Here is a 25635-nt window from a genome sequence, read left to right as displayed (position 1 = left end):
CTTAACCCGGGATAACCAATTCAGGTTTTTCCCTAAGTTTTAAAAAAAGAGTCACATCGTCATTAGCGTGGGTGACCAATGTGATTAAACCCAGGATAAACTCTGCATGCCATGAACATATTTCAAATACATTTGCATCGCCAACTCCATCTTGAAGAGTGCTGACAGATGTGAGCAACTGAACTCGCATAGATGTGAAGTAGCAGAGGGAGGGATTGAATGGGAGACTACTTTGGCTATGTTTCCCAATGCAGGATCCTGGGTATCGTCTAATTTTATTTAGAAGTGTAATCCTAACAGACAAAATTGCATTGAAATAGCACACAAGACATCATGTTCCATATTTCTCAATACTTTATATATATGAATGTGCCTAACATTTATTTATTTTGCATACAGTAGTACAGTTTCAGATATTTCTGCAGATCTGTTTTAAGGCAAGGGGGAAACAAAGGCAAAACCATGTTTGGAGTTAAATATGCTGTGCTGATTTGTATTCACCACTATGTGGCTGACGCAAAGAAAGGTGAAATAACTGATTCTTTAAGAAAAAAGACATTGGGCCTCCTGTCTGCCCTTAATCCCACATTTAGTGGGAATAACAGATGCCAATGTATTATTTGGTGGCCATTTCACACTCTCATGGCAGAGATTCTCCAAATATGTATGTCTACTCCGTCATGCCAGCACTGCCCATAACCCAGAGGTGGTGGTGGGAAATTTGGATGATGTCCCCCAGAAAGACTCAGGCTGGCTAGAGAATTCTGAGAGTGGTAGCCTAGAAGTTAACTTTCTTGAGATCTGTCTGCATCACATATATACACAACAGCCTGTAAGGCTAGTGTACAATTTTGTTGTTGTTGTGTGCCTTCAAGTTGTTTCCCACATATGCCAATGCCCAAATTGCATAGTTCTATCTTTCCCATGTCCTCAAAGCACCTTGCTACAACAAGCAAAGCTTTGATTCACCACACACAAAAAAATTGAATGACCTAATATCATCTGTTGAATCATTTCCTAATTTTCTTTGTTTTATCCTCAAAATGAGTGCCATTTATAAAATAGAAAGATTTATCTTTCATTCTTTTTCTCCAAGCCCTTAGCATTCTTGTATTTTTCTCTTCTGGGTTTGTTGATTTTCATCTGAAGTATTCCAGTTTGGTATCTCCGGTGCTTTCAGAAGAAGAAAGACACACATCCAACAGCAGTTTGTGAAAATATATTCCACAATTTCAATGACTGTAATGACACTGGCTCCACAAAATAAACCCAGTTGGCCACCAACATCAGCTGCAACAAAAGCAATAAACACATCAATCTCACAACTACCCCTCAAGCTTTTGGTTGGTTTATTTGAAAAACAGAGGGATTCAGTCCATCTTTGCTTTGAATAAATTCACTGAAATAAGTATAATTTTATACTAAATATATGTATTGAGGATTGGGACAGCCCTGAAGTCATTTGCTCCGTTTATATTGCAGTCTATGATTCTGAATAAAAATATGTAGCAGGCAGGGCCATTTCTCTCATGTTGACGTGCACATAATGGGATAAATCCTGTGCAAGTGAGGTGATCCCACTGAAATGCAAGAACCAATTTAGGTTCTACTGATTTCACTAGAAATCAAGGCACGTTACAGACCGCCCCTTTGGGGCGGCCTGTAGGTGCTCCTTTCCCCGCCGGATCAGGGCCTCAGCTGCCAGAACGGCAGCCTCTGGGGCCCCAATCTGCTGCTTTCCAGGCCGCGGGGAAGTGGCAAATGGCCACTTCCCCGCGGCCTGGAAAGGGGTGTCCTTGGGGCATCATGCCTTGCGTCGTTGGCACAGCTGTCTAAAGGCTGCGCCAGTGATGCAAATCCCGGAAGGAGCTCTGTTTTGGAGCTCCTTCTGGCGCCGCGGAAAGGGCGCTCTATGCGCTCTGGCGCGGCGCCAGTACATCACAACCGCGCCGCCTCGTTTGGTGGCGCAGTGGTGACGTAGCAATGGTGGCCCCTGTGTGGAACAGGCGCCACCATTTTGTATGGACTCTGTCCTTATTAGGGTTAGGGGCGTCCGAAAGTGACGCCCCTTTCTAACCCTAGTACGGACCCAGTCCGTACTATTACGCCTGTCTGTAACGGGCCCATGTTGTCTAACTTGCTCTGGATGTGGAACAGAGCAACACAGATCCAAATGCTTTGGATCTGAAGTAATATTAAAGGCTGGATTTTATATTAGCAAACAAATTGAAATTTACTGTACAGAAATTATAATAAAATAGGATATCCAGACTCACCCTCTGTTGGAAAACAGTGAGGACCAGATGATAAATAGTTTTGTCTGTGACTACTGCTTTGAATAGACACGTTTTTCTTTCTATTTTGATTATGATTTACTTACCAAGCAACTCAGATACACTCAATGCCTTCTGCTGCTGGGTCATTTTGTAATTCAAGTCATGATATTTAATGTCAATATATACAAGGTTATGCCTAGGGTAATAAAGACATGTTAATTACATAGTTGTAACTTTTGTTATTTACAACATGATTCCACTGTGGTCATTCCTGTTCATTTTTATTATTTATTAAAAAATATACACAGAGAAATCAAGCAAACTAATTGACACTACTGATTAAATTCAATTGCTAGTCCCAGAAAGAGTAGGTTCATTGTATGAGATGTTGTTGTTGTTGTTCAGTATTGCAGTTACAGATTCATAACCCAGAGTTACGGATCTTTATCTGTTCAATAAGGCTACATAGGGGTTGTCCACATTGACAAAATAAAGTGGTTTCACTGTGCTTCCAACCTCAGCTGTTTAGATGATGCACGAGGCCGAAACGGAGTGAATCTGGGAGGAAGCCACTCTCCAAAGTGAAAAAACAGAGGCAAAAAAAAATAATCACTTTGCTCTAATCCATAAAGTGCACATTATTGCACCATAAACAGCACTATGTGAGCTTGGGAATGCAGGAAAGCCCAGACAGCATATGGAAGCAGTCTGGAGCATGCGCCTGGAACCGGTGAGACACAGCTACTGGTGCCATACATTTTTTGTTTGTTGAGTGTAAAAGTGCATGTATGGCCAGCTGCACCATCGACCCATCACACCATCAATCCATCACATACCCCATGATGCAAAATTACTCAGAGCATGACAGGTTGCCAATTATACAATGGCTGTAATTAAAACATACAAACCACACTGTCCAACGGCGGGGCATGGGGTGAAGGGAGGGAGGGAGGGACTCTATGATTGTGTTTTGCCAATGTGTCACTGGGTGACAGTGACAATGTGTCACTGTTGGTGACAATTTTTGTGTAGCAGGATGTCCTTTATCTAAAACCCATTCTTAAAAATGCAGGTTCCAAGCCATCATTTACATTTTGTCTGAATTTTGAATTCAGAGCCATTACACTTAATCCTATTTGTCTGGTTATTGGATCTTGTTGGACAACACAATGTCATCTAATTTTTACCTGGTTTTGAAAATGAAGGCTTGATTGATACAACCGCATCCTTCTTCAAGGACATTTTTCATTCAGAACACTTTGTGTTATAGTTCCCTAAATGAGTTTGTTAATGGGCCGTATTCATTAGGTTTCCAGACATAAATAAAAGGCAGATATTATACATCTTTAACATCATTGAATCCACCTTTTTACTTTTTTGAGAAATCAATTGATGACTCCGCTAGATCATTTATGATGTCCACTCATTAATATGTTTGCTTGCTTCCTACTGGTTAATCACTTAGGAACAGAAACATCTTCCTGCAATTTGTTGTGCTTCACTGGATAATTACTAGATAGTGCCCCATTTCTGACAACTAATCAATGGCGAAAGGGCTAAATAAAAATGTTGTTATGAAAGCCAAACTACAAGAAATGTAGGGGACCCAGGGTATTTGTCTTTTTTTCATTCTTTATTTAAAGCATCTGATGTTTTCATCAGAGTGGTGACACTGGGGTACCTTTTCTCCATTATCATTTTCTCAGTCTGTATCCCACAGCTACTTAATAATAATAAAATATTTATTTATATCTCACCTTTTCTGCTTTCACACACCCCAGAATCCCCCTTCATATTTGACTTACTGGAGAAAACTTTTAGTGACCTGGTCCACCTTTACTTGATCACCATCACCAACGCATCAAGCAATAACCCAAAATTTTGAATTGCAGGTGTCTTATATATCTTCAAAGCAGATACAACAAGTAGGTGAGACATGGCAGGTGAAGCATGATTTTTTGTTTAAACATGAATTATTGATGAAATCTTTAGTTTATATATATATAATCCTCCACATTCAGGTATGCTTGCCAGGTCAGTAGCATATCATTCCTTGAAACTAGATATGGGAATATACATTTATTTTGTTCTTGCATAAAAAAGCAAATATATCCTTTTTCTCCAAATGCGTGAAAGTTTTTGTGCATTTTTCAGTGATGGCTGAGATCCTCAAATGTAGCTATGATAATGAAGCTCCATCATCCTAGTTACTTCTGCTGATTTCAGTACACACACCCCAGCCTACTTTGTAATGCAACAGTGCCCCATCGAAAGAGTTGCTGAGGTGCTACAGATTAGGGCACTGGGAAATGATGATTGCATATTGAGACAGGTAAAAGGAGAGATCCCTTGGGGTTCAGCCACAACATCCTGGGGGTCAGCCACAACTTCTATCCTACAACCAGGAAAGTGCTGCAGTCATGATTTTCCAGCTCACCAATTGGCAGCATCTCAGTGTAAGGATCTGCCTGCGTAAGTCATTGTGGGATGGGGCCTCTGGCTTCTGGAGTCTTGCTGCCAAAGCCTTTTCAGTAGCTGGCCCAAGCTGGCTTGAGCTGCCAGAGTCCTGGAAAGATCAGGGCTAAGCCATCAGGCACAGCTGGTTCTGTTCAGACAGGACAGGTGGAGCAGCCAAAGGACTGCATTGGACTCAGTCCTTGCTTCAGTACCATGGTCTTCTGTGCTGCTTGTACCTACTCTGGTTGAATTTCACCTTGCCTGGTTAGCCTTGCTGTGTTTAGACCTGGTCTGTCTCCTGCCTCTGGTTCCTTGGACTCATGGAACTCTGCCTTGGTCTGCTTCCTAACTGTATCTTCTGCTTCTGGGCATTGGACTTTCTAAGTTCACTATCCATGGTTTTAGCCCTGGCAGCCCACCTTGGAATCTAGGTCTCTCATGCCTTGGATCCTGACACTCAGAAACTCTCAACTGGGGCATTGCTTGGCTTAAGCAGTAGTGGGTATTTTTTTTTTGGGGGGGGGGGGGGAGATTCAGTCACTGATTATCATAAATGTAAATTCTAAAAGTTATGAGATCATAAGTCCAGCTTAAAATCTCACAAATATTTGAAAATTAATGCCAGATAGAGTGTTTTTTGTACAAAATATATAATTTTCTTTGCAAAACATTGCTTTTTTTCCACACAAACTAAAGTCTGAAATGTGATGTGATGGCTTCATGGTTAAGATGTCAATTCTGACTATCAGAAGATCAGAAGGTTGGCAGTTCAAGGCCTGAGTGCTGCATGATGGGGTGAGTTCCTATCACCAGTCCCAGCTTCTGCCAACCTAGCAGTTTGAAAGCATGCAAATGCAAGTAGACAGATATCACTTTGGTGGGAAAGTAACAGTGTTCTGTGCAGTCATGCTGGCCAGATGACCACCAGAGCAGTCGTTGGACAGTGCTGGCTCTTTGGCTTAGTAACGGAGATGAGCACCGCCCCCTATAGTCACGACTAGACATTCATGTCAAGGGACTACCTTTACCTTTACTTAAAGTCTGAAATACAAACAAACAAACAAACAAACAAACAAACAAAAACCCTTCAACACCTACTTGTGGCAGCTGGCTCTTTTCTTAAGTGGGTGTCTTGATAGGCATAGGGATACCCTTTTCCCATCAACAAATTAAAATTTGAGAGTAGTCTTTACATCCCTACCCAAACCTCAGGCGGGTCCGAAATGGCACAGAGGTAGCCTTGTGATGCCAGATAGGCAGGGCAGGCAAAGACTAAGAGATGGGCTGGAACTGCTAGTGGTTCAAGTGACTATGGCAATCTGGAAAGTGCTGGAAGGTTCCCCCCTCCTTACATAGGTGCTGGAAGCTTCCCCCCACCTTACATAGACAGGGATTTGCTGCATGCAAACTCTGATCTTGCTCTCAATCTTTCATTCAAACCAACCATGTGATTTAGATCACTCCCCCTTTTGGGAAACTCACTCACTTAAAGATTTTTCTCCTGAATTGTTGGGTCCTCCATCTTCCTTCTCTATCAACTTTCTTTGGAAAGATGGTGAAGGAAATATTTCTTCTTAACCTGAACCTGATTTTGGTGTGGCTGGACAGGTGAAAAATGTTGTCCAATTGCTGCATCAGTTAACACCATTTCCACTAAGGCTTTCATCCCACCAGGACATGCCTACAGCATGTAGGACATGTATGGAGTCTTTCAAGACCATAGGAAGGCTCACCAACAACCTTTATGGAATTTCTGTGCCAGGCCATACATAAATGCTGCAACAACATGTACAACAAGAAGGTTCATGAGTCATAATGCTGGCACTGCACCCTCTGCCTTGCTTCCAGTAGCATGATGGGACCAAGTACATCACAATCTCTCATTCCTCTCCTCCTTCCTGGCTTTTTGGTGGACCTATATTCCATAAGCACAACACTCCTACAGACATCTTCACACTGAACCAGAGAGTCTGGTGCTAAGTAGAAATTGGTAGGGGCAGACATCCAGGGGGTCCTAAAGGCACTAGATCCTGTCTGATCTTGTACATTAAGTAGGGTCAGCCTTGGTTGGTACCTGATTAGGAAACTGCCAATGAATATCAGGTACTGTAGGCTATATGTCAGAGGCAGGGACTGGTAAAACCATCTCCTTGCTTAAGAAAACACTGAAATTGATGGGATTGCCATAACATGACAACTGACTTGATGGTACATATAAACATATACTTAACATGTGACATGAAGGCACATATAAACACATATTTACCTAATATAGTCTTTTGTTTTCCTCAACTTTGTGGAAAGATACTTCAAAGCCTTTTCACTTCCAAAAGTTGAATAAGAGATGGTGGTTGGGTAATCTGTTTCCTCACATGGTACTGGACAAGTGGAATTATGAGTTCCTACTGAGCACAGTCCCGTAATTTCTATTTTATCTGGAACAAGAAACAATTTCATAAAGAAAGGTCTGCTCAAAAGAAAAAGTCACTATTATCTTTCCCTCTCCCCCCAAAATGTTAATGAATTCAACCAGACAAAAGATCTTATCATCTTAAGTGACTGGATCTTTCCTCTTATGTGATAGATCTAATAATGCATATCTTTTGGTTAGAATATTTTCTCAAGTGCAGGATTCTGGGATTTGCTTCAGCGAGAGCCACAGTAATTTGTTTCAGCATAGAACAGGACATGGGGTGGGGAAAAATCTAGCAGCACCTTTAAGACTAACAGATTTATTTTAGCATAAACTTTCATGGATTTCAATCCATTTTCTTAGATACACTGGTGGAATATGTTATTAATGAAACAATGAGTATGTTATAAGTGTAATAAGATACAGAAATATGCAGAGGGTAACCCTGGCCATAATAGTTCAAAGACCAGTCAATGTTAGAAGATAAAAGTATGACGAGCGGTCAGTATGAAAGTAATAAACTCTGCTTATTCAAAAGTTAATTTCCTTGAGCTTTTTTGAAAACATCCCAAGAAGCTACTTTGTTCTGTTTTGAAATTCCGTATCAGAAACCTCACAGTAAATCATAGGAAGATTTTAGTATGGGGTTTCTATTAAAAACAATTATTGGTATTTCCCACTTAATTTTCTAGAGCACGGGTCCCCAACCTGTGCTCCGAGGAGCCCTTAGGGCTCCTCAGGCACTTCCCAGGTGCTCCATGGCAGCTCCAGGAAAATAAAGAAATAAAAATAGGATGAAATTAAAGGACAAAAATGTAATCTTATATATATCCGAAACACCACTAACTTGTAAGACACAGGATAGGCTTCGCCATAGAAATAAGGGCTCCATGAGTCAAAAAGTTCAGGAACCCCTGCTCTGTAGTATCCCCTCTGTTGTAAGCTGCCTGGATTCCCAATGATTGGGTGGCATATAAATAAATCCTGTTGTTATTATTATTATTATTATTATTATTATTATTTGGTATTTATGAAATCAAAACTAAACCATACAATTGATAGATTATGAAGGTACAGATTTAATCAATTATTTGTTTTGGGAGTTGGGAGAATGAAACTTACTCTGGAACAACCAAGCTCTTCATCTACTCCCCATAAAGTGGAGAACCTATGTTTTCCAGAAAGGTTTGATTTCAGCTTCCATTAGCCCTGCCCAGCATGATCAATGATAAGGGAATATGGACCCTGAAAATCAAAATGTATAGAGGGACAAGTATTCATACCTTGCTTCACTCTAAACTTTTGCAGAAACTAGCCTTATGAGCTCATGCAATTTACTTTGCCAAGAGCTGTTTAATCTAAGCCTGTTTCCCATTGGCACAGTGTGGCTGCTGCTTTTGAATGACAGCTGTGAATCTGCTGCTACGTTTTAGCTCTAGTGATCAAAGGCATTGAGGCCAAAATGAAATGTATGTGCCACTTGATTCATGTAGTTGCCAACTGCAGACACCGCAGCTGCAAAAATGACAGCCTGATGGTTAACTCTGGTAATTTGTTGGGTCAAAACTTTAAATTTTACTCACACAGTGCAGGAGAAACACAGTTGTAAAATTTTTCCATGTCACATTCAGTGCCATTACCTTGCCAACAGTTGTGCAGAAGAGGTGTGGAGGAAGGGAAAGCGAAAAGGAGATTGAGAGCAGGAAGAAAAGAAAGACAATAGTATGAATAACACACATTTGAATCTCTTTCTCTGCTTACATAACTATCTGGCAAAATACTACTTCTATTTCCATTCACAGTGTGTTCTTTTGAAAGGCAGCATGTAACATCTCTGTTGCATAACAAAAAGAATTGAATATCTGTGTTACCCTAGCTGAAAGCTCATCAACCACCTCATTTGAACTGAAGCCATATAGATACATTACATGTAAAAATAATTATGTTCTCAGCAATAGGTCTCTTTCTTCAGCTGTGCTTTCTGTAATGGTATTGGCTGAGATCTTGCATTGAGAGACCTAAGTCTGGCATGTAGCTATGTCTCTATCACCATATCTTCTCATACTATCCCCAATCTACCTTTTAAAAAATGCATGCCCCTTCACGTGCCATTGGAGAATGGGGTAACCAGCCAACGAATAGCCAGCTATTTCTTTTTCGTAGCTAGACATGCTACAACAGGCACTTGCAGGGATCTCAGATCATTGCGTCCAGCTACAGGAAAATATCTGGCTGTGTCTCTGCTGATCCCACACACATCTGTGACACAGAAGTGGCTGTATATGTGCAAGGGTGTGTGTGTATTGCTTAACAAGTGGGCTGGAGCAATTCTGACCTCTGCAATGAGCAAAAACCTGGGCTACTATATCATAAGTTGGATACCCACTGTGATAGCTCACTAACAAGGTGCCAGCCATTGTTTCTTACACAATGTAAATTTGGAAAGACTAGATAAATGTATTTTCCTCAAACTGAGACTCCTACCATCTCAACAGACTTCTTTGAACACCTTTTGAAAAATAAGTGCAGCACGTGTCAAGTTATACCTGGTAGCATGAATGGTAAGCAATAACACCACTTCTGTATATACCGAGCCTTGCATTCTTGAAGACATCCATAGGTGCTGTAGAGCTTATGGTGCTGAAGTTTGATGTTTGGGTTGCATTCTCCCCAAGGATATTCTTGGATAATTGTCTTGAATGAGGGAGGAAACAGAAATTCCACAACAATTAGCAAAATCCAGCACATTATTTTGGTAGGAGATGGGCCTTATATAGTTAATCATCAAACATCTATCTAAACAGAAAAGTCTTTACTTGTCTGTGAAAGAAGGGATGGTGGCAGTTGAACTTCTCTGGGAAGGAAGTTCCAGAGCCTTGATGAAGACACTGAGAAGCTCCTCTCCCGTGTTTCCACCAGATGTGAGGGTGATGGAGCACTCATTATTTCCTCTTTTAGATTTGTTTTAAAATACAGTAGTCTCTTATTGAGATTAATTTGATTTACTAAAGCACATCAAATTAATAATGCAATACTAAGTTATTTACTCAAAAGTAAGGCCAACTGATTTAAACTGAATTTTCAATTTTTGAGTGCAGTCTAACCATAGATTCTTATGAATATTTGCTCTGCAGTTAGTCCCATTGAACCTACATATATGGGGCTGTAATTTCTATCTTTTACACTGCTCTATACAGTAAATTGACAGATCAATAGGAGTGATGGTGATGGAGAATGCGTATACAAGAGGAGGAGGAGGAGGAGGAGAGATTCTTAAATAGATGAGCATTTTAACTTTGATTACTGAATGGTTTAAAAATGCAGTCAATCAATTGATCAAAATAATTTCCTTCTATTTATTATTTTTCTAATCCTTACCTTTACCTGACGAATTGTAGCATGAGCATGCATGCCTACTGGTGTAGCTATACCTAAACCATCAAATCTAGGAGGTGCTTTTGGTGAATGGACAGCAAAGGCTATGCCAGCATCAACAAATCCAAGAGCAGGGTCATCAGTGAACTGTGCCTAGTGTAGAAAGCAAGAGATGCAGCAGCAAAGGTGGTATAAATTCCATATCTTTACTATTACCACTAACGTTTTTATAAATAAAGTACCCTGTGGATCCACTTCTTCTTTCCTTCTAATTACTCCTTTGTGGGTGTGGGAAATTATCAACTGAGAGTCATAGGGATAACAGTGGGTTACACTGGCTCTTCTTGGAGAAAACATCAACTTCTAATGAAAAATATAAATGACATAGATTTCAATAACTCTGCAGCTTTAATGGAAGGATATAGAACAGTGATGATGAACCTTTTAGAGACCGAGTGCCCAAACTCAAAGGCATTCCCGCAATGGGTGTTGCCCTTTGTAGGGGGGACTTCTGGTGGGCGGGACTTCTGGTTTCCAAGGGCAGGGCTTCTAGGGGTGGTACTTCTCCAAAGCTAAAGGCCCAGGAGGGCAGAAGGAAGAGAAGGAACAGGAACATATCTATTCTTCCTCTGACTCTCCACATGCCCTCAGAAATGGCTTTGCATGCCAGAGAGGTCATAGGTTCGCTGCTACAGATACAGAATCTCAATGGCCTGAGAAACTGTTTGTTTGTTGCTTTGTGCTTTTCTTTGTTTTCTTGTGTTGTAGGGCAAGGTTGGGTAAAATATGGCTTCAAGATGTTGCTGAATTGCAACTTCAATATTTCTCAGCATTAACTCTGCTGACCATGGCTGTTGGGACTTCAAGTTCAACAAAATCTGGAGGACTGCAATTTTCCAACCCTGTTGTAGGGTTTGGCGTGGGGTACTGAAAATGTTGGGTAGTAAGAGATAAAATATGTTGCAGTATCCATACCTGTTTGACATCAAAAAGCAAACTTAAGCCCCTTCCAGAGAGAGTCACTCTTCTTGTTGCTGGAACATTAATATGATTAAAAGTAAAGCAGTTTCCATATTCAGTGAACACATGCTCAAAGTCCTTTAATGAAGAAAGCAAAAGAATATGGGAAAAGCAATTAATTATATTGTGAAGTCTAAGGCTTTCACTACCAACGTCCATAGCTTTCTGTGTTTTTTCCAAGCTATGTGGACATGTTCTGGAAGAATTTGTTCTTGGAGTTTCGCTTGTATTGGTGCCTGGCATTTTCAAAGGGTGGTGGCATGGAAGTGTGTGGGGTCACACAAGTATATATATCCCACACACTTCCATGCCACCACTCTTTGAAGATGCCAGCCATAGATGCAGGCAAAACTTCAGGAATACATTCTTCCAGAATGCAGCCACATAGCCTGGAAAATCCACAGATAACTAACTAATTACATTATTTATAGAGAACAGAAGACAATGACAGAGTGGACAGAGAACAACTTTTGGACTTTGTTTTGGAACTGAATCAAAGATCTTATCTGCCAAAAACCTAGAGAACTGAGAGGTCCTCCTTGTTCTGGCAAATGGATCTGTAGCAATGCTTTTAGATTTTCCTACTGGAAAAGGAGGAAGTTAGAGAATGAAGAAATCAGTCAATCAATCAATCAATCGTCATTTTTTTGATAAATGTTCCTGCTTCATGGGAGTATGACTTTAACTTCTGTGTGATATTTTTTTCTATTTCTCATTAAGAACTAAAGGTTGCATTTCAACCTTCTGTTGAATCTCAATCTGGTTTAAAAGCTGAACCAATGTAATTGAAAGAAAGTATTACTGGATTTTGCAGAGCTTATTCTCAAGTAACTATGTACTGGATTTGAGCCAGGCCACATTAATATCATTGCTTGATTTTTTTCCCCTCCCAATTGTTTGTTAAACTTTGGATCTCTGTTTTCTGATAGCATATTAGCAAGAGTGTTAAGTCCTCTTGAGTAGAAATGATAGAAAAGATTTATCTGTCTTTCAGTTTCTTCCTACACCCAATGGCAGGTTGTCATATATCTCAGTTGGAGGGTACCCCATACATGCCCCTTCACCCCATGCCCCCCTTGTTGGACTGTCTGAGTTGTGTATGTTGTAATTACATCCATTGCATTATTAGCAATTATGTTTTTGCTTTGCAGCAGTCCTGTGCTGGCGCCAAGCTGATTATATCCCCTTGTGCAGTGAAATCCATTTTCTGCCTTGAGTCGGAGTATCTGGTTTTTAGCCATGGAGCATGACTGCAATTCACTTTCCACCCAGTTTCACCTTGTGCATTGTCTAAACACCCCACCTTTAAAGTGCTTAGAAGCTGCTTTATTTGGCCAGTACAAACTACTCCATGTAAAAGTGTTATTGCCATAATAATGGGCCTCAGAAAACAAAAGTGCATGATTCCTTTCCAGTCTTTCCAGTTATGTATTCTGAAAACCACATAGGCATTTCCCTTCCTATATGACATGAGGGTTCATTATACTGCTCCAATATCATTCCAAGATCACAAGGCCAAAGTTAGTTCTATGTTTGCTTCTCCTTCCTTCCTTTTCAAACCCAATTCAGTATTTACATTTCCTCATATGGTAAAAGCCAAAACAAAAGGCATGTGAAAAAACCAAAAACATAAAGCGAAGACCTTACCTCTGGAAAACATGGCTTGCCAAAAAATTCACAATCCAGCAATGTGCTAGCATTGAGATAGAATCCATTATTCCTTGTAAATTCTTTGATGCTGAAATTCTGATTACCTTGAAGGAATTTAGTTAGCTCTTGGTCAAATGTATCACCAATGTGAAACATATGAAGAACTTCAGACACTATGCTCCATAAGAAGACAATGATGCTCAGGTTAGCAACTGCTTGGGTTTGGAACCTGCAGATCAAAAATATAGTGTAAACCTCACTTTCCTCTATATAGTCCAAAGGCAGCTCTCAACACATTCTAAAACCAATGGCTCACTGAAGCCAGAACAGGTTTCCAGATCATAAAATTGCATTCTACATATGTTATATACAAAACTAATGTGTATTTGTAGCAAGTTGAAAGTATTATCACATACGAATGTGAAGGGTATCTTACCTGTTCAGATTACAAAATGTTACAGCAGGAAACTCAATGTTTTCCACATACTGAACTACTACTGATGTTGTGGTAGGCCAGCTGAAATAATTGATGAAACGACTGCGGATCTGCCAGGAAACGAGGACTATTGAGCCCACCACTATCAACATCCATAGCACTTTACGTGTCTTGCTTTTGGTGCGAATAATATTATGCACTCCATGGAATGAGGTGGAAGTTGCAAATTCACAATCATACTTCTTCCTTTCTTCCAAAGTTGGCAGTGGTTTTCTTGTAAAATACAGCCTGGCCTTTTCCAATAGCACTTAACATTTTGACAAGAAGAAAAATTATTAGTAAATAGTTTCCCTATGAGATCAGATGAGAAGGACTCCTGAAGGTGGACTCTGTCCCTTTCAAAGAACAAACCCATTGGGTACTGTTGCCAATTTTCATTAATTTATTATAAAGGTCTGCATGTTTGATACACACTACTTAATCGTATATTATGAACCAGAGCTTGGAAATATTCAAGGATATAACTATGTCAGTTTGTTTCACTATAAAAAGATACAAAGGAATGTTGTAGCCATTGATGTGGATTTGCTTGAAAGGTTAGAATTAGAAAATTTTCCGAAAAGGTTTTTGGAACACTTTCAGGGAATCTCCCCCCCCCCCCCCCCCATATGCTGTAAACAGTATTATCTAATTTAACACAGTGGGTTTAAATATTATATTTAAACACCTTCAAATATTTATGTGTCTATTATTTTACTGGAATGTTAGTAATAATGTAAAGAGAATAGCCTATCAATGGCACTACCTTTCGACAGTGGTAGGATTTGCAAGAGGCTACGCTGTTCTGCTAAACAAATAAATGGACTGTAGAGTACCTCAAACCTGAACTTTCCCTAGAAGCCAAGATGACTGAACTTACATTGTCATATGTTGGACATGACTCACTAGAAAAGACAATAACACTTGTTTTCCCAAAAGCAATGAAATAATACAATAAGAAAACATTGTTTTTCATATTAAAAATATAACATTATCAGTTTCTATTGCAGGGAAGGAATGCAATGATGACTTTGTTATTCCCCCCCAAAATGGCATTCTAAGTAAGGTCATTACTTGTAACAAGTTGCTTTTGAGTAGTTAACTGAAGAAGCACCAACTTTAGAGAAGGTATTTGCTTTCCATGCAAAAAAATTAATAATGGAGTATGTAATGCCTTTGGAAGATTATCTGAAGTTGGCAGAAGGAGAGAAAAATATTAGCATTTGTTATTCAAAATCTTGGAAGTAGCACTGAGATGATTCCTTTTTACTCCATTCATTTACATTATATTATTCAGCTTCATTTTTTGGCTTTGTTCTACAAAGCCCAATCGTATCTATGATAATCAGATGTAAGTGGTAATTTCTCCTGTGACAGCTGCAACATATTTAGACCTAAATTGCATTCAAAAGATTCATATGCATATTTTAAGTAAGAAAAATACTTGTTCTTTTCATTATAGTTTCATTATATTTTAAGAAAACAAATAATCAACCACCAAGACAGTATCATTAAATGTAAGGTAATGAATTGCAATAGTTCTGGTTACATACCTCTGCCATGCAATTCATTTAATTTTTTAAGCTGCTCCATTGGACACATATTAGAAGACAGAACACCAGCAGTTGATGGCTTTTATAAGGGAAGGAAGGGGGTGGAAATTAAATTAAATGCACATCATGAGGCAATTTACCTACCTCTGTTGCTATACTAGTAGCATTTTCTAAAAAGTAAACAGAATAAATGCATAGGCTTAATAACATATTATAGATACAAGTGGAGAGTCAATGGAATTTAAAAATTAACCCCTGAAATGACAGGCCTTGGAGTCAGAGGACTTTTAAAGGTGCAAGTGGCTACTTTTGACCAGGAGTAGGATTTTCTACTTTTTTTCTGTCCATTCAAACTGCACACCTCATGAGAAATTTGTTCCAGGTCATTGTGGAGAAAGTTTTCATGTGAACTGAACTGTGCATTCTGACAGGCTTTACTCTGTATACAGCATTTGCAGCTGCTGAAAACAGTATCCAGTATGATCAGAGAGACTGATATGTTTACAGCTAGTTTAGCATTAATGAGGAAATGCACATTATGAAGTGATTTCATGCAGAGGTCTGAGTGCATGCAACTGTATATATGCAGCCTCCTTATCTCTGTCATACCCACCAACATTTGATAGGTGAAAACTGGGACATCTCTGGTTTAGTAACATCAGAGTGTATTTAAGATGATTGAAGTTATTAGTGAGGAAGAACATGCAAGCTAGGAGAGGCTGCAGCCATTTGCATTTACTTGAGTCTATTGGAAAGGTCAAAATTCCACTTCCATCTCTCCTCTCCCCCCTGCTAACTCAACTGAGACCAAGCCATTTTTGTGCTATGAACTCAGTTTGCAGCAGCTTGAAGTAAGCTGAGGACAAAGGGGGAAAGTGGAAGGAGGAGAGGGGGAAATGGGTTACTTTTAAAGCAGCTGAAACAGTAGAATGACAGAGAATCAATCACAACTGTCCATACCAAATTGGTACTGTTGGAAGGGAAGCTTTGTGAACATTCAAAATGTAGGATGTGAACACTGGATGTGAAAATGTTGGTGATACATTATGTTAACAGAGCTATAGTGAACCTATGATATGCATAGAACTCAGTGATAAGTATGTGGGAGTTTTGGAGCTGGGTGGGTGTGTCTATAATGAGACTTGGTAGTACCTTACTTGGGAACATGATTAGATTTCTTTCTACTTAAAGACTGAACCACCCCACCCCCAACCAGCTGTCCCTTGGTGTTGTCTACATGGATATACAGTGGACCCTTGTTATATGCTGGAGTTTGGTTCCAGGAACCCCCCGTGAATAACTAAATTATTATTATTATTATTATTATTATTATTAACCTTTATTTATAAAGCACTGTAAATTTACACAGCGCTGTACATACAATCTTTTTAATTGGACGGTTCCCTGCCCTCAGGCTTACAATCTAAAAAATCCGTGTATGCTCAAATCCCATTAAATATAATGGCATAACAACATGGTGTCTCTTATAAAAAATGGAAAATCAAGGTTTTATATTTGAAATGTATACTTTTTTTGAACATTTTCAAACCGTGGATGCTTATATCCGTGTATGAAAAATCCATGTATAAGAAGGGCCAACTGTATTGCATTTTGGTACCACTTCATATTTTTCCATACTATATAAAGCTTATGTCATTTTTCCTTGTGTGAAAATCAGATATCCTGTAGCTAATCAGATATCCTGTAGTGAACATAATTACATAAAAATGCTACACAGCAAATCAGATTTGGCTCAATGATAATATCAGCAGGAATCATGCTTATCTCAGCAAGAATTTACTGTTGTGTGCCTTCAAGCTGCATCTGACTTATGGTTACCCTAAGGTGAACCTATCATGGGGTTTTCTTTGCCGTCCTCTCAGGTTGAGAGAGTGTGACTTGCTCAAGGTCAACCAGTAGGTTTTCATAGCTGAGCAGGGATTTGAAACCTAGTTTCCAGAGTTGTGGTCCAACATTCAAATTGCTACACCACACTGACTCTCTCAACTAGAGCAGATCTGTTGAATCAGCTGTTGAATGGTGAATCAACATGTAGGTAATTCCAGTCTATTCAACAGTCTACTCAAATCAGCACTAACACAATTATTTAAGCCATCATAGAGAGCAAATGAAACATATTTGGAATAATGATAATATTTTAGGAATCACATTGTGCCACTTGTTCTGCTCCATCCATTGCATCAATATGTATGGGGCAATTGGGGGAGGACTGCATCAGTTCATTGCACTCCAAAGTTTCCCTGCAAATATTAGAAGATTTTTGTATGTTGTTAGCTGCCCTCAAGTTAACTCCGACTCATGGTGACCCAGTGAATGAGATACTTTAAAGACTTCCTATCCTCCATTGTTCTGCTTAGGTTCTGCAAATCCATGCCTGTGGCCCCCTTGACTGAGTCCATCCATCTGGCATGTGGTCTTCCACTCCTTCAACCCGATACCTTTCCTAACATTATTGCTTTCCCTAGTGATCCATGCCTTCTCATTATGTGGCCAAGGTACCACAGCCTCAATGGATCATCTTGGCTTCCAAGGAGATTTTTGGTTTGATTTGTTCAAGGGCCCATTTGTTTGTCTTTTTTTGTTGTCCACGGTATCCTAAGCACTCTTCTCCATATCTCAAATACATTGATTTTCTTTCTGTTTGCTTCCTTTACTGTCCAGCCCTTGCATCCTTACATGATGATGGGGAATACAATGGCCTCAGTTGTATATCTTTACTCTTCAGGATCTTTTCTAATTTTTTCATAGCTGCCCTACTCATTACTAGTCTTCCTCTTATTTCCTGACTGCAGTCACCACTCTGGTCAGTGTTTGATACTAGATTTGGGAATCCTCTGACTACTTCCATTTCTTCATTGTCTGAATTTATGAATTTTTACCCATTATGTTTTTAGTTCACATAGCTACTGTAGCAAATTAGACCTTTTCAAATCAATTCTTTTTTATTTGTCCTGTATACTTTGTAGCACTTGTAAATACAGTGCACCCGTGTCATACGCGGCTTTCAGCATACGCTGAAAGCTGCGCTGGGAGAAGGGGTGGCATGTCCCGTGCGTGCCGCTGCACCGCCGCGTGCACAAGCCCCATTCACTTAAATGGGGCTTGAGCATAGGCAGAATTCCCTTTATGAGGGGGAGTCCAGAACGGATCCCCGGCATAAAGGAAGGGCAGACTGTAATTGGTCTCCCTTTTAGATAAAGATTCCAGCTATTCTTAAAAAAAAAATTAAGACTGTAAGCTGATTTCCTTGGATGACACTAGAGGGAGCATCAGTATGCATATAGATCCTGCAGCACTTTTGAATCTAAATAACTGAAAGAAAGAAGCTGGTAGCATGAGCTTATGTAAACTTCAGCCTGTTTCCTCAGAGGGAGCATAGTAGCTTTTTATTGGCAAACCAAATCTATGTCTATTAGACATAAATGCTTAAGTGATTTTTTTTACTACTGCTATGATTCTCTCTTCTTTTCTTCCCTTCCCCTTCTGGCCTTTACCCCAAAACTGGAAAAGCTACAGATAAAAACACGTATCAGTAAAATCTTACAAAAGTTAAAATATAATTAGCCTACCAATATAATTAAAAGTAATTTAAAACATAATTAAAAACAAGAAATAGGACTCATACAGCATTTAAAAAAAAAACAAAACCTCCATAAATACTCAGTTTCCAAAGGCTTGTTAAAATGATGTTGTTGATGCTGATGTATTCGGTTTTTGAAGGAAGGACCCCAAGGAAGGAGTCAGCTTAGTCTCTCTAGGAAGGGCTTTCCAGCAGCTGAGGGGAGCCACCGAAAAATCATCTCCTGTGCTTCCACCAGAGGTGCCTGTGAGGGTGGTGGGACCAAGAGAAGTGCCTCTCTCAAGAACTTCAAAGTAAAGACAGGCTTATATGGAAAAAAATATAGTCCTTCAGATTATTAATCTGAGCCACACAGAGTTTATACACCACATCCATGCCTTTAAATTTTGACTGGTAACAGACCAGTAGCCAGTGGAGCAATTGAAACAAAGATGTCATATGCTCCCTGTAACCAACCCTTGTTAACAGTCTGTCTGCAACTTTTGACCAGCAAAATGTTTGTGATGTTCACAGAGAGTACATCACAACAATTCAGACAGGAATTTACCCAAAGGCTTAACTCCTATTCGCTGCTCTGCCTTTTGGCTAACCAAGAGAACTTCTCTCTTTTCTGGATCAACATTTAATTTGTACACCTCCATCTAGTCCATTACGAATGACAGGTGTGGGTTTAGAACCAAAACATCTTCTATGAATTTAGGCAGAAAGGGGAGATACAATTAGGTTCCAACACACTCTTAGCACCAGACTTGAAAACTCTGGACAACCTTCCTCAACAGTGAAAGAGCATGGTGGATCAAACAAATCCTGAGACATTCCATAACAGAAGGTCCCCAGCACCACTTTTTGAATTCAGCCTTTCAGGAAGGAATATAGTCATGGTAAAACATTATTGCCAATTTCCATCCCAACAAGGAGACTCAGAAGGATATTTTGACTGATGGTATTAAAAGTCAATAAGAGGTCCAGAAGGAACAACAAGGACACACTCCTCCTGTTTGTTTGCTGGCATACGTCATCCACCAAGGTGAATATTTCTATACTATTCTATAGCCTGGATACCAGATTAAAACACATCTATAGAATCCACCCCATCCATGAATACTTGAAGCTGGGGTGCCACCATTTACTCCAGTACATGTATATATACACTCCCCACACCGCCACAAAATAGGCTTTCAAATAGGCTGTAGCCTATGCTTTTCAGATGTGTTATGAACCTTCTGCCAATGTAGATCTAGTTGCCATCTTATTCATTTTATCCCCACTAGCTCCCTGAAACATTGGGTGCTGATTTCGTTCCACTTTATGATGCTCTGGAGTGATCATATTCACATCTCTGGCTATTTCCCTATTCTAGAGATCAGCCAGGGCTTTAACAGGATCAGTTGCAGTGTCAATAGGAAAATCTCCAAGATTTTCTATGAAAGCTGCATAAAGTGCTCCTCCTGATGGGGCGGCATATTTTTCAGCTAGATGTTATAGGATAAGCTGTTGATCTATAGTTAATCATCTTGTTCTAAAGCCTGCTTCTTCTTCTTCCAGTATATTTTCCCGTTCCATCCAATCCAATAATTTAATCTGTAAAAATTTGACATATAACTTGCTGATTACATTTAATAAACTGATTGGTCTAGAATTCAGTGGCTCTGAGTGGTTCATAGAATTATAGAATCATAGAATCGTAGAGTTGGAAGAGATCACAAGGGCCATCCAATCCAACCCCCTGCCATGCAGGAACTCAAAATCAAAGCATCCTCGACAGATGGCCATCCAGCCTCTGTTAAAAGACCTCCAAAGAGGGAGACCCCACTACACTCCGAGGGAGTGTGTTCCACTGTCAAACAGTTCCTCCTAATGTTGAGGTGGAATCTCTTTTCCTGTAGCTTGCATCCATTGTTCTGGGACCTGTTCTCTGGAGCAGCAGAAAACAAGCTTGCTCCCTCCTCAATATGACCCCTTCAAATATCTAAACAGAATGCCTTTCTTATAAATAGGAATAATTAATAATAATTAATAATTATCACCAATCACCAATCTTTTGGAAAAATAGCTGTCTGATCTGTCCATGTAAATAACTGCAATATCTGGGATCCACCATTTCATGTTCTTTTTTAAAAGCTCAGGAGGGATGTTATTATTTTCTGGTGCTTTGCCTGATCTAAATTGAGAGATTAATTTTTGCACTTCCTCTTCTGTAACTGGAGACCAATCAGATAACTTACTTTTGTCAAGTAATTTATCATAATTCTCAGATTCCCACACTGAGGAAATCTCCCCCCCCCCCCAAAAAAAAAAAGGATTTCCAAGTGGATGCAGAAATATAATACGTAATCTGCCCTTAATTTAAATTTTGGAGAATCCACAGATACTATATTCCAGAAAGCAGAGGAGTCCCCTGTTTTAGAAGCACAAATTAACCAATGCTATATATCAGACTGAGGTTGTCTCTTCCCCCACCTTTAATTAAGATTTTATATTTTTTCTTTAAAAGAGACCAGTCATCTGGGACTGTAGACAGATTGTACTTCCTATAAAATCTATACAGGTATTTATCCACAAGTAAATTCTTCATATCAATACATTCTTTATCAAACTGTGTTTTGGATTTCTGCATTATCACTCTTGAGCTTTGGGGTGAGCTATTCACCAAAATTAGTTGCAGAGACGTCACTAAATTTTGAACTAAATTTATGACACTCTTTATGTTATTAGCTGCTAATATGTCCTCAGCAAAGCAAGATAATATTCAGAGTTAAGAGATTTAGTAATTAAACTCTCTAAACCATCACCTAATATGAGAGGCCTTTACCTCAGATGTTATATTCAAAGGAGAGCTATGGATTACATAATTGCTTTGTACTTTAAATTCCAGATGGGCAACCAAGGGTAGATGGTCACTGTCACACTGATTCTCCAGCAGACCCATTAGGTTATAAGAAACTAGGAAATAGTCAATTATAGAAGGGCCTTTTCTGGACAAATAGATATATTCTCCATGTTTATCTTCCTCTGTACCTCCATTTAAAATGGCCAAATCAAGTTTTTTAGTCATAGCTACTAAATAGCGCCCTGCATGATTAAATCCCTTGTCTTTAGAACATCTCACTGGAATAGGTTGGCCTCATCAATAAGAGGAAGAGTTTCATGAAAGTAAGCAAACAGTACCTTATCATTTTGGCCACTTTAGGCATTAAACTTCTCAGCCACTATAATAAATGCCTTTGGATGCTGAATAATAAGCTTTTCTATGTAATCTCCCAATTTTAACCAGTCCTGTTTGACCTGTAATGTAATATGGTACACCGGAAGGTATACACTGATAATTATCAAGGATGTCATTTTAAAAGTTATAAGTACTGCAGTTGCCAGTGGTTGTAATGGGGATAGGTTATTTAGGCCCCATACAGACAGGCCAAAATAAAGCTGCTTTGGGTCACTTTGGAGGTATGCTGTTTAAATGATGCATGCATACTAAGAATCCGAAAGCCATGCCAAAGCCACGATCCAGTCCTAAGGACCAGAGCGCAGCTTTGGCACAGCTTCTAGACTCTTAGGACACATGCAGCATTTAAACAGCATACCTCCAAAGTGACCCGAAGCAGCTTTATTTTGGCCTGTCTGTATGGGGCCTTAGTTTGCCTTTTAATGTAGCTGATACAAGGATTCCTAGACCACCACTAGCTCTACCCTTCTTTTCACTGGGTTTAGCTTTTAATGTAAAAAATATAAAATTATTTATCCTTAATTCCACAATGACCCATGTCTCCTGTAACAACAAGACATCAAAATTAGTAATGAAATTAATAAAAACAGGGGTTCTGATATTTATTATTCCTTCCCGCTATATTCCAGGATAGGAAAGTAAGTTGGGAATCTTGCTGGGGCAGATTATGTCAAGACAAACCTTGGGCATCGTCATTGACAATACTGACCTTATTCTTTTATTTGTCATTATTTGCAGTGGATTCCAGTGGTGACATATGGGGCCCCCTGTTCTCTATGATTAGAAGCACTTTCAGACTTCTCGTTAACTGAGGCTCTCTAACCTTCTCTCCACTGCTCAAAATCTATTAGAGATTGTTCCAACAAGGGGGTCTGACTCTATAAGGTGTACTTGTTCAAAGTTAATAGAATCCATCAGTAGTACTGCCTCATTATTTGTTTGCTCATCAGTATGATCGTTAACACTAATCAATATGACTGATTCCTCCACTTTTTCCAGTTCCATTCTAGGGTGAGACTTCTGGATGATCTTTACATTCTTCAAGTGTTGCCCAACAAAATTGCTTTCAGGGTCCTTCTTGATTTAGAAACAACCAGAGATGCATCTGCCTTCACTGATTCCTTCCACCTGTTGTCTCCTTCCTGTGAACAGTTTCTAGATGGCAACAAATCACATGGTGATTTAGCACTTAGTTCAGCTGACAATTACAAATCCTTCAGTCCTATATGCTGTTGGGCAATGTCTACCTGCATTGGTCCAACTGTAAGGAATGCTTGTTCAAATTTCCTTTATTCATCAAATGTTCCACACAACATAGTGTTGCAAATGTTGAGGGCTTGGAGGGACTATTATTATCTAGCACCTTTTCAAGAGGTTATAAATTATCAGCAAACTGGAAGTTGCACCCAGACTTTAGTGTATCTGCAAAAGTGATACTCACTTTTTTATATATATGCATTACTGGGTCATAGATAACCCTAATGGGAAATATTTGAAAAGAGAAGAAGTTCTTCATCCTGATTAACATAAATGGAATAGAAGCTTCTTCAAAGATTAAGAGAGTTCTTTTGTGATCTCTAGGACAAAGAAACCATTCTACATCCAAAATGTCAGTGGCAAATAGTTTTATTCTCAGGATTTTACTGAGAGACAGCCTTACTGTTTCTAATGCTTTTCATCATCCCTGGTTAATCTTATTAGCCACCATAGGTAGTGAAATTTTATTTATTAGCAGGATCCTCATTGTATCTTGCTCCACTGCTCTTTGAGGGCCTTGAAACTGTATTTGGCCTGAGATTGTCTTACTTACTTACTTCTAAAGAGGGAGCAAACATTTTTAGTGTTCTCCCTTCCTGTGTAAGGTTCATTCCTCTCACCTGAGAGATTATAGCACTTCCATGGACTATTCTCCACATTTCTTAGTGAATTCCCCAAAGGATTGTTCAATAATAGGGATGTGCTTGCTACTTTTAGATAAATATATAGATTACTGTGTGAGCTGTTAATAAACATTGAGACGTCATAAAACCTAATGCAGGTTCCTGCAGTTGTTGTGACTGCTGTTGATTTTGTTTGGAGGGGGAGCCTCCCACTCCTCATGAAGGATATAGAAACAAACTCTCTTCCCTATCTGAAAGACATGCATTCTTCCTTTCCATTCCACAGTCAAGAATTTCTTTAAAACATTCCTCTGTTAATAGAGGTGTGAATCTGTTCATAGTAGGGATAGTTAAAGAAAATTGGCTTATTCACTGTTTCTTTTGGTGCAATCAGTTGGTTGATCTTGTTTTGTAGCTCTACGCAACTGTGAAGCTCCAGAACATACTCTGAACATATTCTTGTTCCAAATTCCTTTAAACACAACCTGTTGTTAAGGTGTCAATTTTCCAGTTTTTTTCTTATCTAATTCTTTTCCTTCCACCATTTACTTGAAAATGCTCTCAGATGTTTTATTAAGTTCTACTTGTGTAGCTTTTGCCATTTCTCCAGCATTTCATTCTCTCAGAACAAAGTAGCATTAGAATGACTAAAGGTCATAAACCTCTAAAACCATAAATCTGCAAGTCAGTTTCTAACTTGTGAATAAAAACTTTAAAAAAATCTTCTGAGGGCTTCATGGGGTTCTAAAAATGTAGGTTTAAACAATACTTTACAGAGACTCCAGCTGCTGTGCTGCCTCTCATGCTATTTTTTTTCTCCCTGTTTGCTGCTGTTGTCATATACTTAAAAAGTAAACCATATTTACTGTCCAGTTCTTTATCTATAATATCCAACAAAAATACTTCTGGTAGCATTACAAAATCTACCATTATTTATTTTTTTATTTAGTATAATTAAACATATAAATCTTAGACCAGCAACTTTTCACCTTCATGGGCAGGACTTTTGGATGTGGTTTGGGCTTTTTTGCTGTTTTCCATCTCTATTTGCTGTTGCCTGATTTGATTTTGAATTCATGAAAAGTTGTCTGGAGGAGCGGGAGGAAAGGGAAGGAATTTTTAGGGAGAATTTTGTCCTTCTCCTTTGAAGCATTTTGGCAGAGAAGGGACAAAATCCTCTCCAGAGAGCTCCTCTCCTCCCTTCCCCCTTCGCCAACAACATTTCATGAATTCAAATGGAATGGATGATGGATCCAGTCATTATGGCAGTTCTAAAGCAACAAAGGATGCTTCATTTTCTAAATGTCACATAGATAAAAGTTTTTGTTTTAATTAAACCAATAATGCCATTTCAGAAACGGCCCTTCTGCTGTCATCCTTTTCTACAAACCAGTTTGTAAAACCTTGAACTTTATTCCTCCCACTGAGAATGAGTATCTGATTGGATTATTAATATTGCATCAACTGTTATCCGTATTTGCCTAACCTTGAGTTATTGGATCTCCCATTTACTTAAAGCGGGCTATTAATTGGAAATGGAGGTTAAATGGAAAGGGCAGGGTGACTGCAGAAATTACAAGATACTCAGGGAGTACAGGAAACATTTAAACTTAACCGCAGATCTGATATAGAGAAACATATAGAAATATTAATATTTTATGGCATAGCATCATTCAAAAATATCCCATGCTTCCAATTCAAATTTCAAA

At 39.1% G+C, this 25635-nt stretch overlaps 1 protein-coding gene across 1 annotated transcript; it reads right to left on the bottom strand.

Moving 5' to 3' along the window:
• Nucleotides 1-1099: 1099 nt before the first annotated feature.
• Nucleotides 1100-21875, bottom strand: ASIC5 (acid sensing ion channel subunit family member 5). Its single transcript, XM_089527231.1, has 11 exons — nucleotides 21633-21875; nucleotides 15220-15298; nucleotides 13628-13934; nucleotides 13189-13420; nucleotides 11497-11619; nucleotides 10525-10674; nucleotides 9693-9840; nucleotides 8730-8786; nucleotides 7000-7168; nucleotides 2381-2472; nucleotides 1100-1290 (listed from the first exon to the last, which is right to left on the bottom strand). Exons 1-11 carry the CDS (start codon nucleotides 21873-21875, stop codon nucleotides 1100-1102), a joined length of 1791 nt encoding a protein of 596 aa, XP_089383357.1.
• Nucleotides 21876-25635: the final 3760 nt, after the last annotated feature.

This window comes from Sceloporus occidentalis, unplaced genomic scaffold, assembly GCF_023333645.1.
Source record: "Sceloporus occidentalis isolate IW3139 unplaced genomic scaffold, rSceOcc1.0.p SCAF_5, whole genome shotgun sequence".
Taxonomy (NCBI): Eukaryota; Metazoa; Chordata; class Lepidosauria; order Squamata; family Phrynosomatidae; genus Sceloporus; species Sceloporus occidentalis.
This window is presented reverse-complemented; position numbering and strand designations above follow the sequence as displayed.